At 41.8% G+C, this 16,640-nt stretch overlaps 1 protein-coding gene across 1 annotated transcript in view; it reads right to left on the bottom strand.

Annotated features, from left to right (window-relative positions):
• Positions 1 to 2,160: 2,160 nt before the first annotated feature.
• The window catches only part of LOC126092091 (uncharacterized), a 553,461-nt gene continuing 538,981 nt past the window's right edge, over positions 2,161 to 16,640 (bottom strand). Inside the window, exons 3-4 of the mRNA XM_049907514.1 lie at positions 15,194 to 15,356; positions 2,161 to 3,506 (exon numbers count right to left, since the gene is read on the bottom strand). Coding sequence (XP_049763471.1) covers positions 3,375 to 3,506; positions 15,194 to 15,356 — 295 coding nt within the window. The 3' untranslated portion in view covers positions 2,161 to 3,374. The remainder of the gene's footprint in view (positions 3,507 to 15,193; positions 15,357 to 16,640) is intronic.

The following is a 16,640-nucleotide window of genomic DNA, read 5'->3' as shown; positions in this document are numbered from 1 at the left end:
ATAGCTCCAGAAGATCGGTTTATGTCAAAAATATCAAGATTGTAAAAAGCACATACTTTCATTCTTCTCCAAGAATTCTTAAAAGTAATTTTGATGGATGTATAACAGCATTCCTTTCTCGACTCCGTTTCCTGCCTTTAGTGGCACATGAAACAATAGCACATCCTCTGGCAAATATCTTGCGATAGTTGTCACTAATACCATCTAGCAGCCAATAATGACGTGTTTTATGCATTATCTCTTTTCCCTCCTGTATCTCGGTCGCTAATTATCATAAGTTTGACGTTAACCTATGAGAAACTATTTATTTTTTGGTGGGCATGAATATTCTGATCAGTAATGGTCTTATTTCCTATAATGCTTCATATTTAAAGTTAGAGCCGCCAGATGGCACTGTTGACGCTATCTGCACACTGGCATCATTCAATAGGAATGGAAAGGAGACATCTAAATCTAATGGAGAAGGGTGGAAGATAAAGCATGAAAACCGACATAATAAGGGGGAGACATGAGCGCAACGACAGAGATTTGGTACACTGTGTATAGCTAATACAATACCAACGGTCTGGTACGGTCATTGGATCAGATTACCGTTTACTATTTAGTATTCACGACCATGGTTTACATACTGAATAAGGTAGAAAGAATGGTCCGATAACCAGTCGGCTGGTGTTTTAAAACACATACTTGTAGCTCATTGTGTGATCTGTGGTCACTAAGTCTTTATCAGTATCAACAGACCAACTTTAGTCTCTCTGTGAAGTAAATACAATTTTTAAACAATGATTATTTAAGCAACGCAGTAATGGTTTGTGACAGGAAAGACGTATTTCAACCTTATTCAGTTGTCATGGCAACATCCATCAATGAAATATAATGGCTTGAAAAGCGACATCGAAGCCCAATAACATCATGCTCTCTATGACATCCACTGTGTATGCTTCCAGTACGTAAGCTGGATGTGGAGGGAGTACCATGCGCTGATGACCCCGAATTTTGAAACTTACAGGAGATATTAAATGAATGATCGATGGAAAGAGAGGACAGAGCATCCATTCTAGCATGGTCACTGGATGCCAAATGTAGACAATATTCATGATTCAACTGAAAAGCTAAGATTTATGCTCTATCATTTTTTGTTTCCTACGGCTAAGAAATAGGTTTTACTAATTGGTAAATAAGGAGCAGTGCTTAGAAAGGTGTTGTCAATGAATCTATGTACAGCATGAGTCGGAAAGGAAGAAAATTATTCCGAAGACTGCACCCAAGTTAAGAATCATTATCATTTTTTCCCCTTACAGACTTGCTGTTCACAAAATAATGGAATAAGTAAACTATTTAATGAGACACTGAAGAGTGTTAAACTTCGGATATATCATTCTACCACAGATGTTTGACACAACACACTAAAGTCCAGAATTTACAACATGGCATTGGGAAGATATGGGAAAAACTCATTTCATTGTAGAGCGCGAGTAATCGTGTAAGAACTTGTGGACCACATGTTACCGACAGTGAGAAGTGCGTACAGCCTTATGCCACGCGGAGTTGGAGCTAAAAGGAGAAAAAGCGAGCAACAGCTGTAGGAAAAATACTGTCAACAACGAGGGCAAATTTTGCAGTCCAGTTGTTCTTTCTTCCTGGCGCACAGGAACACTCACTTCTCGATTTTATTAAATCTGGTTGCGGGGGAATTGGAGGACAAAACTTTTGCGTTTGTAACTGAATATGTGGCACTGTAAGCGAAATATTTTGCTTCATTTATGACTCGCTCTGTCTATAAAATTAGATGTATATGTGTACGTTCGAGTATAGCTCTGGAATGCCTGCAGCAATTTCAGTCAAAACTATTTCTAGATAGTATCTGGCGGTTATGACTGAAATGGAGCTGCTCATGGAGGTACAGTGTGAACTGTAATTATCGTACGGCAGGAAAACTTGCCAGATACGCTCATACGTTAATGCGGAACTGATTTACGCTGTAAAAAAAAATACTTCCTGTTTTAGTCACCAAGTGCAAATCTGGCGCTGTACAACATTCGTTAATGTCTCTGGTGTTCATATTGAACAAATTGTGTAAGTGGCTGTGTGATAAACCTTTTGCATTTCTTTTATGTTTTCGTCTTCTTTAAAGGCAAAGAGAAAATATGAAACGGTAGCCCTATGCCTAGCGTCAGGTATTTTTGGTTTTCAGTTGTTAAAAAAGAGAGGAGTTTTTCTTATACCAGTATGAGGAAGGGAGGATTCGCGTTCAGCTAGTTAACGAGTGAGAAGCACGCCATTTTTAGCGAGTAATTGTAGACCGCCATTTTGGGGTCACTATGAATAAGTGAGGAGTATTCATTTCATATGTGCACCGTTTAGAAAAGTACAGTATTGTTTTATTAACAGAAAGGTCGTGTGAGTTGTTATTTCAAATAGTACGATAATTACAAGAACTGAAGCCCACCTGTGTACTTTGGAAAATTACGAAGATCCGATAAGCTTAATGGAAACACGGTCAAGACTTCATAGGTGAACACGGCGACCAAACGTGGCATTATAAATAATGGTAAGCACAAATCTACAACGGAGAAAGAAACTACTTCGCCCTGTAAAATAATATGAACTAATACGAACTCATTTCCAGGCATAGCTCAGCTTGTTGTGCTTGTCATTCATGCCGAAAAATTAGTATCATTAATTCAATACATTTTAAAAAGTCACGCATTTCAACATTTTATTATCATCTATTCTATAATTTTATTATATTATAGCCTTTCTCTCTTGTTTCACCTTTTCTGCCCGTGTCCCATTTCTAATCCATTACATGTGAAAAGATTTTTATACGTCTTTCTTGCATTCATGGCGCCAGATTTGCACCTGGTGGACAAAACTGGAACTAATTTTTCAGCGTAAATCGACTCCGCATCAGCATGTTAGAATATCTACCAGACTGCCGTACAATGATTAAGCTTACACTGGACCTCTGTGGGTAACTACACTTTAGTTACAAGACTGGGAAATAAGTAAATGGGCAATGCAGGGTAGTTAGCGAGTGGACTCAGAGAGCTTGAGATGGAACTGGGCTCGGATGTGGCCTTTGCACAAAGTTTATTATTAATCTTATTCGAAATGTAAATTTAGCGTTATCTCACAAGAAACACAGACTGAATGACAACAACAGTGAAACGTTAGTGCTCTAAGACAAGTACTAAATTTACAGAGAAAGGGGACGAAGAAAATTGGGCCCTGTGGTGCGACAGCTGGTTCGTTCACGTCCCTGAGGAAGAGGACATAGGGGAGGGTTAGGTAGAGGAGGAATGACGGTGCGAGAGAAATGACGGATCGCCGTCGTAGGCCTGTGGCGGCTGTGGCCGGTGCCTCGGTGGCGCCTAGGCGCTGGTGGTGGTGGCGGGGGGCGCCAACACCGCCTCGTCGCTCTCCATCTGCTTCAGCTGCATCACCACCTGCGCGTGCTCCTCCAGGAGCCGTGCGAACTCGCTCTTGCGGCTCTCAGCTTCCACCTGCAACATCAACACGCCACTTTCAGCTTAGCTTTTTTAAATTCTCACAATTTTTACAGAGCTTCCACCCTTCCGGGGCAACGGCCTTGCCGCAGTGGACACACAGGTTGCCGTGAGATCACCGAAGTTAAGCGCTGTCGGGCGTGGCCGGCACTTGGATGGGTGACCATCCGGCCGCCATGCGCTGTTGCCAGTTTTCGGGGTGCACTCAGCCTCGTGATGCCAGTTGAGGAGCTAATCGACCGAATAGTAGCGGCTCCGGTCAAAGAAAAAAATCGTAACGACCGGGAGAGCTGTGTGTTGACCACATGTCCCTCCTATCCACATCCTCAACTGAGGATGACATGGCGGTCGGATGGTCCCTATGGGCCGCTTGTGGCCTGAAGACGGAGCGCTTTTTTAGTGCTTTTCCACCCTCCCCCTTCCAGTTTGGTTCTATTCCATGTAAAAATGAACTGTGAAAATTGGGCTCAGAAATATAAAGAGAAGGTACAATTAAAAGAAAAACAGCCCTAGGTCACTATTTTTAACGAATTAACCGGGTTTCAACACTGCTAGGACTGTCTTCCTCAGAATTTAAATCAAAGAATGGTCTATATTCTATAACATGGTCACAGAATTATGACTAAAAATGTATGACAGAGTATAAATATAATTATAAACAGGGCCTTTTTGTAGGAAATTCAACGTAGTTAAATTCTATATTGAGACATGTTTTCAATAGAGACCGTAGTTTCCGAATTATTCGAGAAAAACGTACAAAAGTGATCTTCAAATGCTATTTTATTGAGTAACTCATAAACTGCAGTCTCCAGCGAAAACACTTTGCAGTGCAAAATTTAACTATTTTAAATTTCCTACTAAAAGGTGCTTTTTATTTTATTACTTTTTTTGTGGGACTAACACTTTGGGTATTGTGAGCAAGAAAATATGAAAATCTTGCATGTTGTTTTTGAAGGCATTGCGGGTTGCATGAAACGTATCGGTGGGGGCACCTGAATCACGCTTTATACGTGACGAAATTGAAATTCCGACTTAGCCTGCAATATGGCATTCAAGTAAACAAAGGTTCTAATTTATATTTCCCACATTATGCGAGTGGTCACCTGAAACACTTCAGCTGTCTAAGAACACTTCACGTCCAACCCTAATTCCCTTCTTCTCGGATATTACCCTCATTGCTCGCAGCCTAACGCTGATTCTCACAATATGGAGGACAAAGAGTGCATCTGTACTAAATGACAATTAATTGCCGTCAAGGCGCATTATTTATATTTCGTCCATGTTCAATAAAACAGAAGCCACATATATAAAAAGAACTCTAGAGTATTATGTTTATGAGTTGCGACTTACGAAACTGTTCTGATTAACTACCAACAAATAAGAAATATGTTATTGTTGAGAGGGCTCCAATGCACCGAGTGATTGCTCAGAAATGAGTATCCATGTATCGTGTATTTCAAAACTAAAATCGTGTCAAAACATCAAAACGGAAAGTGGTATCGAACGGTTCATTCTGTCAAACTAGTCAATATCTTGATTCTTTCCAAGGGCTACCCCTTCTCTTTATCGCAAAATTTTGTACATGGCTGCACGTTCAGAGACCGTGAATAGTTACAATTGAAATAAAAACAGCCCTCTGTCACTATTTTTAACGAATTAACCGGGTTTCAACACTGCTAGGAGTGTCTTCCTCAGAATATAAATCAAAGAATGGTCTATATTCCATAACATGGTCACCGAATTATGACTAAAAACGTATGATAGAGTGAATCGTAAAGACTGGCAGTACTTATATGTCATTTATACATAATAAATATGCCAAAAAGGTATTAGTCACATAGATATTTAAGATAAAGAAAACTGTGATGGCGAAAGGGCTGCTCGTTACTTGCGTGGTGCAGGTTGCACAACGGACTGAGGTGCCCGCGTTGACAAATGCGGTCAGGTGAACATGGCACTGTAACGAGCGCGCCATCTAGTAGCCGTAGATACAATTAGGCTACATCACATTGCAATATAGGCAGAAATGATTATGAATAAACAGTATTTGGTACATAATGGAAAGCAATGGTTGTGTGATAGCAGCATACAACATAACATTTTGTCTACATCGAAGCTTATAACAGTAAGACAAAACATGAGAACATCATTATGAAAATGTAGAAAGGACTGAATGAGAACTTGTAGAAAGCAATATTGACGTGAAATGCAGCCAAGAAAAATTTGATAATTGAAAAACATAGGACTACCTTCTAAGAAAAGAACATTTCGGCAACCTGCACTAGCAGACCCGAAGTCAGATATTGAGTAACGGTTTTATACCGTTGAAAAATTTTTTGTTACGTAGCTGTAGCTGTTCGTTAAGGATGAGGCTATCCTTTCGAGCAAAATGCTTGAAAATGTCTAATTCTTCTAGAATATCTAGTCTACGCCCTTTCTTTTCAGTGTGCAAAATGTTATCGCAGATGGCTTTAGGTGAACGACCTGTAATTAGAAGATGGTCGGCAAAAGACGAATTTTGGGAGCTAGTGCAATTTTTTCTTAGCAGGTGTTCTTTATATCTGGTAGTAAAGGCGCGTCCTGTGTGTCCTACATAGTAAAAGAATCTACGGCTACTAGATGGCGAGCACGTTGCAGTGCCATGTTCACCTGGCCGCATTTGTTAATGCGGGCACCTCAGTCCGTTGTGCAACCTGCACCACGCAAGTAACGAGCAGCCCTTTCGCCATCACAGTTTTCTTTATCTTAAATATCTTTGTGACTAATGCCTTTTTGGCATATTTATTATTGTGTAAATAACATATAAGTACTGCCAGTCTTCACGATTCACTCTGTCATACGTTTTTAGTCAAAATTCTGTGACCATGTGTAACGCCGGAAATGCATATCCTCCTATTTCCATCTATTGTACTATAATTTTTTTTCCTTGTTTTGTTACCTCAAGATAGACATTTCTGTGTCTTTATATATTGTAATTGTTTTACTATATATATATATATATATATATATATATATATATATATATATATATATATATATGCATTTATGTCGATGTATAATTGGTTGTTTTGTAAATATTATTTGTATTTTTACGCTGGGTCTTGCCTAGGGAAAAGTATGCTATCGAACGAATACATCGATAGGTTGTGTGGAGAACCAAAGTGTTTAGGATCTTTGGTAGTGTGAACTCGGCCGCGTGGAGCACGGGCAGCGAGAGTCTGGCTGCAGTAGCGCAGTAGAGCAGGTGTGTGGTGTGACGCTCCCGCGAGTTGCCGCGCTTTCAGGGTTTGGCAGCATGTAATTGCGCTCGACTTGCTATGTTAGTTTCTGACATGGTGTCGCGGACGGGAAGCGTTAGCTGGCACACATCAAGAGCCCGTTTCGGCTGGAGACCGTGTCGAGAAGAAGGCGCGCCAACATCCAGCTTCTGCAACAGCGACGGCCGACAATGAGTGACTGTCGCCACCTCCTCGACCGACGGCTTCAAACCTTCAATCAACCAACGAGGAAGACTGGAAGCACGTAAAGCTTTAGAACTGTATGGCAGACCTCAGCTTTTAAAACTGTTGCATCACAAAAATACAGCAACTTAGCATGAACCTTTGTTGCTCATTGTCCCAATTGCATTACCAAGCAGCGTGCCTTCCTTTTCCGGAATGAACCCGAGTGTCGTTGAAATTCAAACGCCAGCATTAAAGTAATATCATTCCATTTCACTTCTTTAATTTCAAAGTTCAGTTAAAATATTCATAGCTGGCTACAATAATTAGATTACACAAGCACAAATTAAGAGTGCGAGTTTTGTTACCATATTTTAGCTTACCTGTGACTGCAGCTCAGCTTGGTACATACTAAATTTTACTATTGTTAATTGTTCAGAATCATTTAATTCAAGTTCAAAGTTAAATCTCTTATTTCTAAATTGCGTAAATTCAAGTAGCTTTTGAGATGATTGTTGTGGTAGCCCAAGACTAACCTTATTTTACTGAATTTCGTAGTGCTTCAGAAACAAATCTCATTATTAATTTCAGTCACTAAATTAACTTTCAATTTTCCGGTTTTATTAATTCTTTTGCTAAATTAAGTCAGAGTGTAGCGAAATTTATTACTTCCGACAAACTTTCAGTTTTCACACAACACGTGTCAACCTTCAGTTGCCACGCTTTTAGTGCTAATTATATGTGCAATAACCTTTCTTTTTCAGTTATTATAGTAGTTGTCCATAGGACTGGCGACGGTAATTTTCCCCAAATCTCAAATATCTAATTACCACTAGTTATTTGTTAACGTAACGACCGCACATTTACTTCCTTTATTAACTTTACCCCTTTTCAAAATTAATTTCCACCAGCTTCATTTGCATTTTTCCTTTCATTTAGATGTAACCCTTTCCTCCCTGTTTACGGACAGATTAACTTCGGTGACGATTGCTTTTCCCAAATTTCCATTAGGTACACGCAGTTTAATTTTTCACTGTCATTAGGGTCGATAAGTGAGGGGGAGGTTACACATGTTATAGAATATAGACCATTCTTTGATGTAAATTCTGCGGAAGACACTCCTAGCAGTATTGAAACCCGGTTAATTCGTTAAAAATAGTGACCGAGGGCTGTTTTTCTTGTAGCTGTTCACAGTCTCTGAACGTGCAACCACATACAAAATTTTGCGATAAAGAGAATGGATGGAACTTGGAAAGAATCAATATATGGGCTAGTTAGACAAAATGAACCGTTCGATACCACTTTTCGTTTTGATGTTTTGACACGACTTTAGTTTTGAAATACACGATACATGGCAATCACTCGGTGCATTGGAGCCCTCTCAGCAATAACCTATTTCTTATTTGTTGGCCGTTAATCAGAACAGTTTCGTACGCCGCAGCTCATAAACATAATACTCTAGAGTTCTTCTTATATGTGTGGCTTCTGTTTCATTGGACGTGTCTGAAATATAAATAATGCATCTTGACGACAAATAATTTTCATTTAGTGCAGATGCACTCTTTGTCCTCCCTATTGTGAGAATCAGCGTTAGGCTGCGAGCAGTGAGGATAATATCCGACAGGTTGGGAATTTGGGTTGGACGTGAAGTGTTCCTAGTCAGCTGGAGTGATTAAGGTGACCACTCGCATAATGTGGGAAATATAAATTAGAATCTTTGTTTACTTGAATGCCATATTGCAGGCTAAGTCGGAATTTCAGTTTCGTCACGTAACAGCATGATTCAGCTGCCCCACCGATACGTTTCATGCAACCCGCAATGCCTTCAAAAACAACATGCAATATTTTCATATTTTCTTGCTCACAATACCCAAACTGTTAGTCCTACAAAAAAATAAAAAGCACCTTTCTGTAGGAAATTTAAAATACTTAAATTTTGCACTGCAAAATGTTTTTGCTGGAGACCACAATTTATGAGTTACTCAATAAAATAGCATTTGAGGATCACTTTTGTACATTTTTCTCGAATAATTCGGAAACTACGATCTCTAGTGAAAACATGTCTGTATATAGAATTTAACTACGTTAAATTTCCTACAAAAAGGCCCTGTTTATGGTTTCTGTAGGACTAACAGTTTGCGTGCAGAAGTGAGAGAATATGAAAACGTTGCACACAGTATTTGTAGGCACTGCAGGTTGCATAAAGCCCAGCGGTACTGGCTGATAAATCACTGTGTGTATACAGCTGCAGGATCAAAAACAAATGATGTCTGTTTGTTCTTTCAACCATGTCCAAAATAACAGATACCACACCTATAAATGTATGCACCTTGGCAGCAATTAATGATCATTCTGTGCAGATGCTCTCTATGTCCGACATCTTGTGGGAATCAGCATGAGGCTGTAAGAATGAGGATAATGGACATGGGTTGCTACTTATGTAGTGTGCGACAACTTGGGAACTTGGGCTGGACGCGAAGCATGCTCTGATATTCGAAGCAGTTAAAGCGACCACTCATGCAAAGAGGGATATCTGGGTGGGAGTCCCAGTCTAGGACAAATTTTCGTTTGCCAACATTGAATTTATTTCAATGCCAAATTTTGGCTAATCTTGGAATTTAAATTTGTCATATTCCAGAGAGTTGGTCGTCCAATCAGTTTCACTCTGAAACTGACAAATATGAGTGGGAACATAACTTTCAACGCAAATGCCCTTAGAAAACAAAGTAACTCATTTAACTTGTTCTAAGTGTAGGACATATCTTACAAACCATGAAATTATGTTTAGGTGATTCCTACTATAATTTATTATTCATTGTCTAAACACTTAATTTTTGTTAACGAAAATGTTCTTTGCTTCACAAAAAAGAATCTTGATGAGAAATCACTTACTTGAAAAAAATCATGTTTATTTACCATATCTTTTGTAACAATTCCTGTTCATAGATGTTTCTACATACGGAAAGTATAATTTTGTCTACTCTTTCACTAATAGGTAAACCGGTTGGTTGGATAATATTTAATATGGCAATGGAGGTTTTCAGAATACCCTGGAGGGCATAATACCGTTATTAGTATCACCAAATGCGCCCCATAAGAGCTCAGTCCAGCTTCAGATTTATTTGCAAGCAATTCATAGACAACAGTGTTTCTTGTTTCTGTAAATGTACGTGAAAACATAGTGCATTGTCTTGTAAGTTTGGTTTCGTTCCTATTGCACCATTCGGTAAAATTTCAGTGCTGTCTGGTAAAAGATTGTGAAAATTTTTATAATGTGATTACTTGCTGCCTTAAAAAGTGTGTGAGGACCTATCAAGATATGAAAGAAATAAAACTGAAAATTACAGTCAATATCATTAGTTTCAGCTACCTGTGGATAACAATCACTTTCCTAAGCAGATCGTCGATAACAGAAAGCTCAGATTTTTAAGGAATATTTTATTTAGAGCATCACCCTTACCCACGACTATAAAACACACCAGATTAGCATTCTATTTGCTAGAAAGGTGTAATTAAATGTAAAGAATTTTTCGAACATTAAAATCAAAAAAGCATTATTTTTCGTACGTCTGTTTCAAAATTCCTGAAAATAATACTTAATTGGGAAGGGAGTGGATTCATACTGAGCCTTCAAAAGCGTAAAAATGCACAAAAAACCATAGAATTCGAAAAATACTACGACAGACTCACAATTATCCAGGTACGGATTATCTGGCTTGCGGATTATTCATGTGTAGGTCGGCGATACGCGGAAACAAAAAACGAAACCTGAATTATTCTCTTCATACAATGAAGGTTTTCGCGAGCAGTTGTCTGAATTGCCATTGACTTTTACCGGTTGTAGTATATGAAACGTTCTTGTTTGTGATGTTTCAGACAGAGCTACGTCGGAAGTCTTCAGAAGTTTGCTGAGTCTTGCAGAGCGATGGGCCATATGTCGGAGAGCAACATAAATTCTGTGAAAAGGGCGTGAGGTAATAGATTTTGCGCTTTGAAAGAAAATATGTCAAGCTCTGAGATATATAAAGCTGTCAGCATGTGTGGTACGTAAAATTCCATGCAGAGCTCACACAAAGTAAACTTGGCTTATGCGGAGAAGCCATTCTCCTTCTCGGCGCTGGGCGAGTTCACCACTTTGTTCTGAAGGGGTGACTGCCGAAGTTCGATGTCGCTTGCTGTGCTGTGCGCTTCATCTGTCTCAGTCGCTAGTACGCTGATTTTATTATGCGTTCCTCAAGTTAGAGACTACTGATTTGTCGAATTATTGGTCATACTGGCATAACCTGACAATACGACCCTTTGCAGAGTCGCTAGCTGTAGCTTTAAAAGTTCTGCTTGCGACTTGGCTTCAGCTGTTGAACTGCACCTACGCTGCCGGGCGGAGATGCTCTCAGCGGATATTCCACCACTGCTGTTGTCCCCTCCTCTACCACACCGTCTGTGCAGATACGGCCCAAATTTTTTGTGCGTACTCTATATTTGGTGAGGTCTGCATTGGAACTACAAGCGTACACGTACGACTGAAGGAACGCAAAAGTCTTTGTCGACTGGAGAAAATAGAAAAATCAGTTGCAGCTGAGCATTTTCGTCAGTCATGAAACCATGAAGTAAAGTTTTCTGAAATCAAAATTTTATTTCCAATAACGAACTATTAAACACAGTTACGTAGAGATGCCAAGGAAATAAACAAATATAGGGACAGTTTTACAGAAAAGAAGAAGCCACGAAACTTATTTGTTTTAACGTGAGGCAACAAAATATCTCGAAAACGAAGCATTGCACAAAAAAAAAGTTCTGAGTGAAAAGATAATGTTAGGAAAGGGGACATCTGTCAGCGCTACAGCTAGCCTCTTTCTAATCACTCCTCCTAGGTGGGTGGGTCAACTTCTTATTTTAACCCAAAAAATATATACAGTTTACTTTAACCATTGTTTCCCAGTCGTGGTAGAAGGTAAGACCTAACACGTTTGGTTCTACATTTCATTTACAATGTAAATGTAAACCTTAGTATTCTAACGGTTGATACTGAAGTTCAAAAGTTACTTGAGGGTTGTGAATGTGATTGTACAATATAAATAATATGGCTAGACTTCGACATTACTGGCAAATAAGGTATTTATATGGTGATGCAATTTTGTGCTCTCTGTGGGGTTGATTATGAAAGTTCCCAAAACATCGGAATGCTCGATGGCCACTCTCGAATCCCGCCATCAATTTGGGTTTCTCTCCAACCACTGTAACTCTTGCGCTGGCCGCTATATGGCTAACATCCGAATACAGACCACAACCACTGCCATGAAGCAAAATGTCCATGAAGTGATAGCGATGGGTGCATCTGCCTTGGGTATTCACCAAAATGAACCACCTCAGTGGTGAGAGGCATGGGGATGCACCGAAATCAAGCACCTAAATCGTGAGAGGCAAGCGGACTCATTGTAATCAGGCAGCTTAATGGTGAGACGGAAGTGGACTCGCCAAAATCAGGCACCTCAATGGTAAGATGCAAGGAACTAACTGAAATCAAGCGCCTTATTGGTGAGAGGCAAGGAGACTCGCCGAAACGAAGCACCTCAGTGGCGAGAGGCAGGGCGACTAACTGAAATCAAGCATCTTAGTGGTGAGAGGCAAGGGGACTCGCCAAAATGAAGCATCTCAATGGTGAGAGGCAAGAGAACTCACCAGGATCAAACACCTCAATGGCGACAGGTGAGAAAACTCACTAAAATCAAGGACCTTAATGGTGAGAGGTATGGGGATGCACTGGAATCAAGCACGTGAATGGAGAGAGGCAATGGAACTCACTGAAATCAAGCACTTCAATAGTGAGAGGCAAGAGGACTCACTGAAATCAAGCATCATAATGGTAAGAAGCAAGGGCACTCATCGAAATCAGGTACCTCAATGATAGGGGACTCACGGAAATCAAGAACCTCAATGGTAAAAGGCAAGGCGACTCCCCACTATCAATCACCTCCACGGTGAGAGGCAAGGCAACTCACCGAAATCAGGCACTGCAATGGTGAGGTTGTCTGGTTGAGTCATAAGTTTGCACCACAGTGAGCATTTTGGCTGTGAACATTCCCTATTAAAGACTAGACACAGGTGGCGCTCTGATAGCAATGCAATTACGGTGTATGTTGACGGACGACGCTGAAACCATTATTAGTACATCTACTATCCTCCAGGTGTTATACACCGTCGTCAGATCGAAATTGAATCGTCTTTCCAGGGGTACTATTTTTTTCCGACAGTCTGTAAGGCCTTAATTCACTGTCATATGTCTCCAGGAAATATCGTATGTAACAAAGCAATGTAAAGCTCCGCATGCTGGCCTTAATGGGCCAATAGGGACCGACCGACTGCCGTGTCATCCACTTCCAGTGGCGTTACTATGCGTTGGCTCAGCACACAGCTCTTCCGGTAGATGTCAGCTTCTTGCACTTGGAGCGCTACCACCCGGTCAAGTCTCTTCTCAAACGGTATCATGAGGCTGAGTGCAAGCTTTTCCATTCCTCTCAGCACGTAATAACCCTTGGCAGTATCGGAACTCGTACGCAGGGCCTCCACAAAGCTATCATACATTCTGACCACTGAGCTATGGAGGCGAAATCGGTATGTAAGCTAATGTCTAATATTTGACACATAATTATTTGTCCTTTTGTAAATGTAAATACTCTTGAACGGAGAATTAATACGAACCTACACGAGAGGTTAACACGTAACAATAATTTTTCACAAAGAAAATAAACGAAAATGCCACTGAAGAAAGCACATGAAGCGCTGAAACACGTTTAGGTAATAACGAAACTACACAACTGGCCATTAAAATTGCTAAACCAAGAAGAAATGCAGATGATAAACGGGTTTTCATTGGAAAAATATATTATACTAGAACTGACATGTGAATACATTTTCACGCAATTTGGGTGCATAGATCCTGATCAATCAGTACCCAGAACAACCACCTCTGGCCGTAATAACGGTCTTGATACGCCTCGGCATTGAGTCAAACAGAGCTTGGATGGCGTGTACAGGTACAGCTGCCCATGCAGCTTCAACACGATACCTCAGTTCAAGAGTAGTGACTGGCGTGTTGTGACGAGCCAGTTGCTCGGCCACCATTGACCAGACGTTTTCAGTTAGTGAGAAATCTGGAGAATGAGCTGGCCAGGGCAGCAGTCGAACACTTTCTGTATCCAGAATGGCCCGTACAGGACCTGCAACATGCGGTCGTGCATTATCCTGCTGAAATGGAGGGTTTCGCAGGAATCGAATGAAGGGTAGAGCCACGGGTCGTAACACATCTGAAATGTAACGTCCATCGTTCAAAGTTCCGTCAATGCGAACAAGAGGTGACCGAGACGTGTAACCAATGGCACCCCGTACCACCACACCGGGTGATACGCCAGTATGGCGATGACGAATACACGCTTCCAATGTGCGTTCACCGCGATGTCGCCAAACACGGATGCGACCATCATGATGCTGTAAACAGAACCTGGATTCATCCGGAAAAATGACGTTTTGCCATTCGTGCACCCAGGTTCGTCGTTGAGTACACCATCGCAGGCGCACCTGTCTGTGATGCAGCGTCAAGGGTAACCGCAGCCATGGTCTCCGAGCTGATATTCCATGCTGCTGGAAACGTCGTCGAACTGTTCGTGCAGATGGTTGTTGTCTTGCAACCGTTCCCATCTGTTGATTTGGGGATCGAGACGCGGCTGCACGATCCGTTAAAGCCATGCGGATAAGATGCCTGTCATGTCGACTGCTAGTGATACGAGGCCGTTGGGATCCAGCACGGGGTTCTGTATTACCCTCCTGAACCCACCGATTCCATATTCTGCTAACAGTTATTGGATCTCGACCAACGCGAGCAGCAATGTCGCGATACGATAAACCGCAATCGTGATGGTACGCATTTCTGCTCTTTACGCAAGGCATCACAACAGCGTTTCACCAGGCAACGCCGGTCAACTACTGTTTGTATATGAGAAATAGGTTGGAAACTTTCCTCATGTCAGCACGTTGTAGGTGTCGGCACCGGTGCCAACCTTGTGTGAATGCTCTGAAAATCTAATCATTTGCATATCACAGCATCTTCTTCTTGTCGGTTAAATTTCGCGCCTGTAGCACGTCATCTTCGTGGTGTAGCAAGTTTAATGGCCAGCAGTGTAAAAACGGTGCCTTGCATAAGGCGGAACTCGCCTGCAAGGGGCAGGCAGGAGGCTGGTAGGTAGGTACCTGTATCTGGCGGATGCGGGCGTCTGGCGGCTGCTCCTCCGGTGCGGGGGCGTCCTCGCCCTCGGGCGTCTTGGCGCGCGGCTGCGGCTGCGGCTCCAGCCGCTCCTCGGCCTCCAGCTGCAGCTGCTCGTGGCTGCCCGTGTCCACGTCGTCCACCACGACGCTGCAACACACAACGCCGGCCGTGTCACAGTCGGTGCATTACACTGCCTCCCACCAGGAAAGGAGGGGTGGGGGCGCAAACACATAAAATGTAACGAGACCTGTTCGCACGAGATATCTGAACAGCCACGGAAATCAATGCGCTGTATACACTGATAAGCTAAAAACATTATCAAGTGCCCACCGCGACGTTGGATGCCGCTTGTTAGCGTTGCAGGCACGTGGCTTGATAACAAATGGCGTGGGCTGCAAATGGTGAAGTTTACTGAGATAAGCTACTTTAACAAAGGGCAGATCACTATTACGCAGAGCTTGTGAAAGAGTATCTCGAAAACGGCGAAGCTGGTCGAATGTTCACGTGCTACTGTCGTGAGCATCTACGGAGAGAGATAGGACAGTGAAACTACCACTAGACGCTAAATGGTTGGACGTCCACAATTCTCCACAGAACGTAGGTTCAAATGGCTCTGAGCACTATGGGACTTAACAGTGGAGGTCATCAGTCCCCTACAACTTAGAACTACATTACCTAAGGACATTACATACATCCATGCCCGAGGCAGGATTCGAACCTGCGGTCGCGCGGTTCCAGACTGAAGCGCCTTGAACCGCTCGGCCACTCCGGCCGGCTCACAGAACGTAGGGTTCGGAGGCTTGGCTGCTCTCTAAAGTAGGGTGGATGCCGATCTGTGGCGTCTCTGCCCTAATAGCGTAATGCTGGTGCACTGGCAAATGTTCCGTAGCACGCCGTTCACGGCACAGTGCCGAAAATGGAGCTCCGCAGCACAGCACCATTACGCGTTCAGAAGTTAACCCAACGACATCGTCAGTTACAATTACAGTATTTTGTCATATAAACGTTTATCTTCATAAGTAATTTACCGAACTATCAGTTTAATAAGTCACGGTTGCAAAATACTAACGCGAATTCTTTACAGACGAATGGAAAAACTGGTAGAAGCCGACCTCGGGGAAGATCAGTTTGGATTCCGTAGAAATGTTGGAACACGTGAGGCAATACTGACCCTACGACTTATCTTAGAAGCTAGATTAAGGAAAGGCAAACCTACGTTTCTAACATTTGTAGACTTAGAGAAATCTTTTGACAATGTTGACTGGAATACTCTCTTTCAAATTCTGAAGGTGACAGGGGTAAAATACAGGCAGCGAAAGGCTATTTACAATTTGTATAGAAACCAAATGGCAGTTATGAGAGTCGATGGACATGAAAGGGAAGCAGTGGTTGGGGACTGAGACAGGGTTGTAGCCTTTCCCCGATGCTATT

The sequence above is a fragment of the Schistocerca cancellata genome, chromosome 7, assembly GCF_023864275.1.
Source record: "Schistocerca cancellata isolate TAMUIC-IGC-003103 chromosome 7, iqSchCanc2.1, whole genome shotgun sequence".
NCBI lineage: Eukaryota > Metazoa > Arthropoda > Insecta > Orthoptera > Acrididae > Schistocerca > Schistocerca cancellata.
Note: the sequence above shows the minus strand (reverse complement) of the source record. Positions and strands in the feature narration are given on the sequence as shown.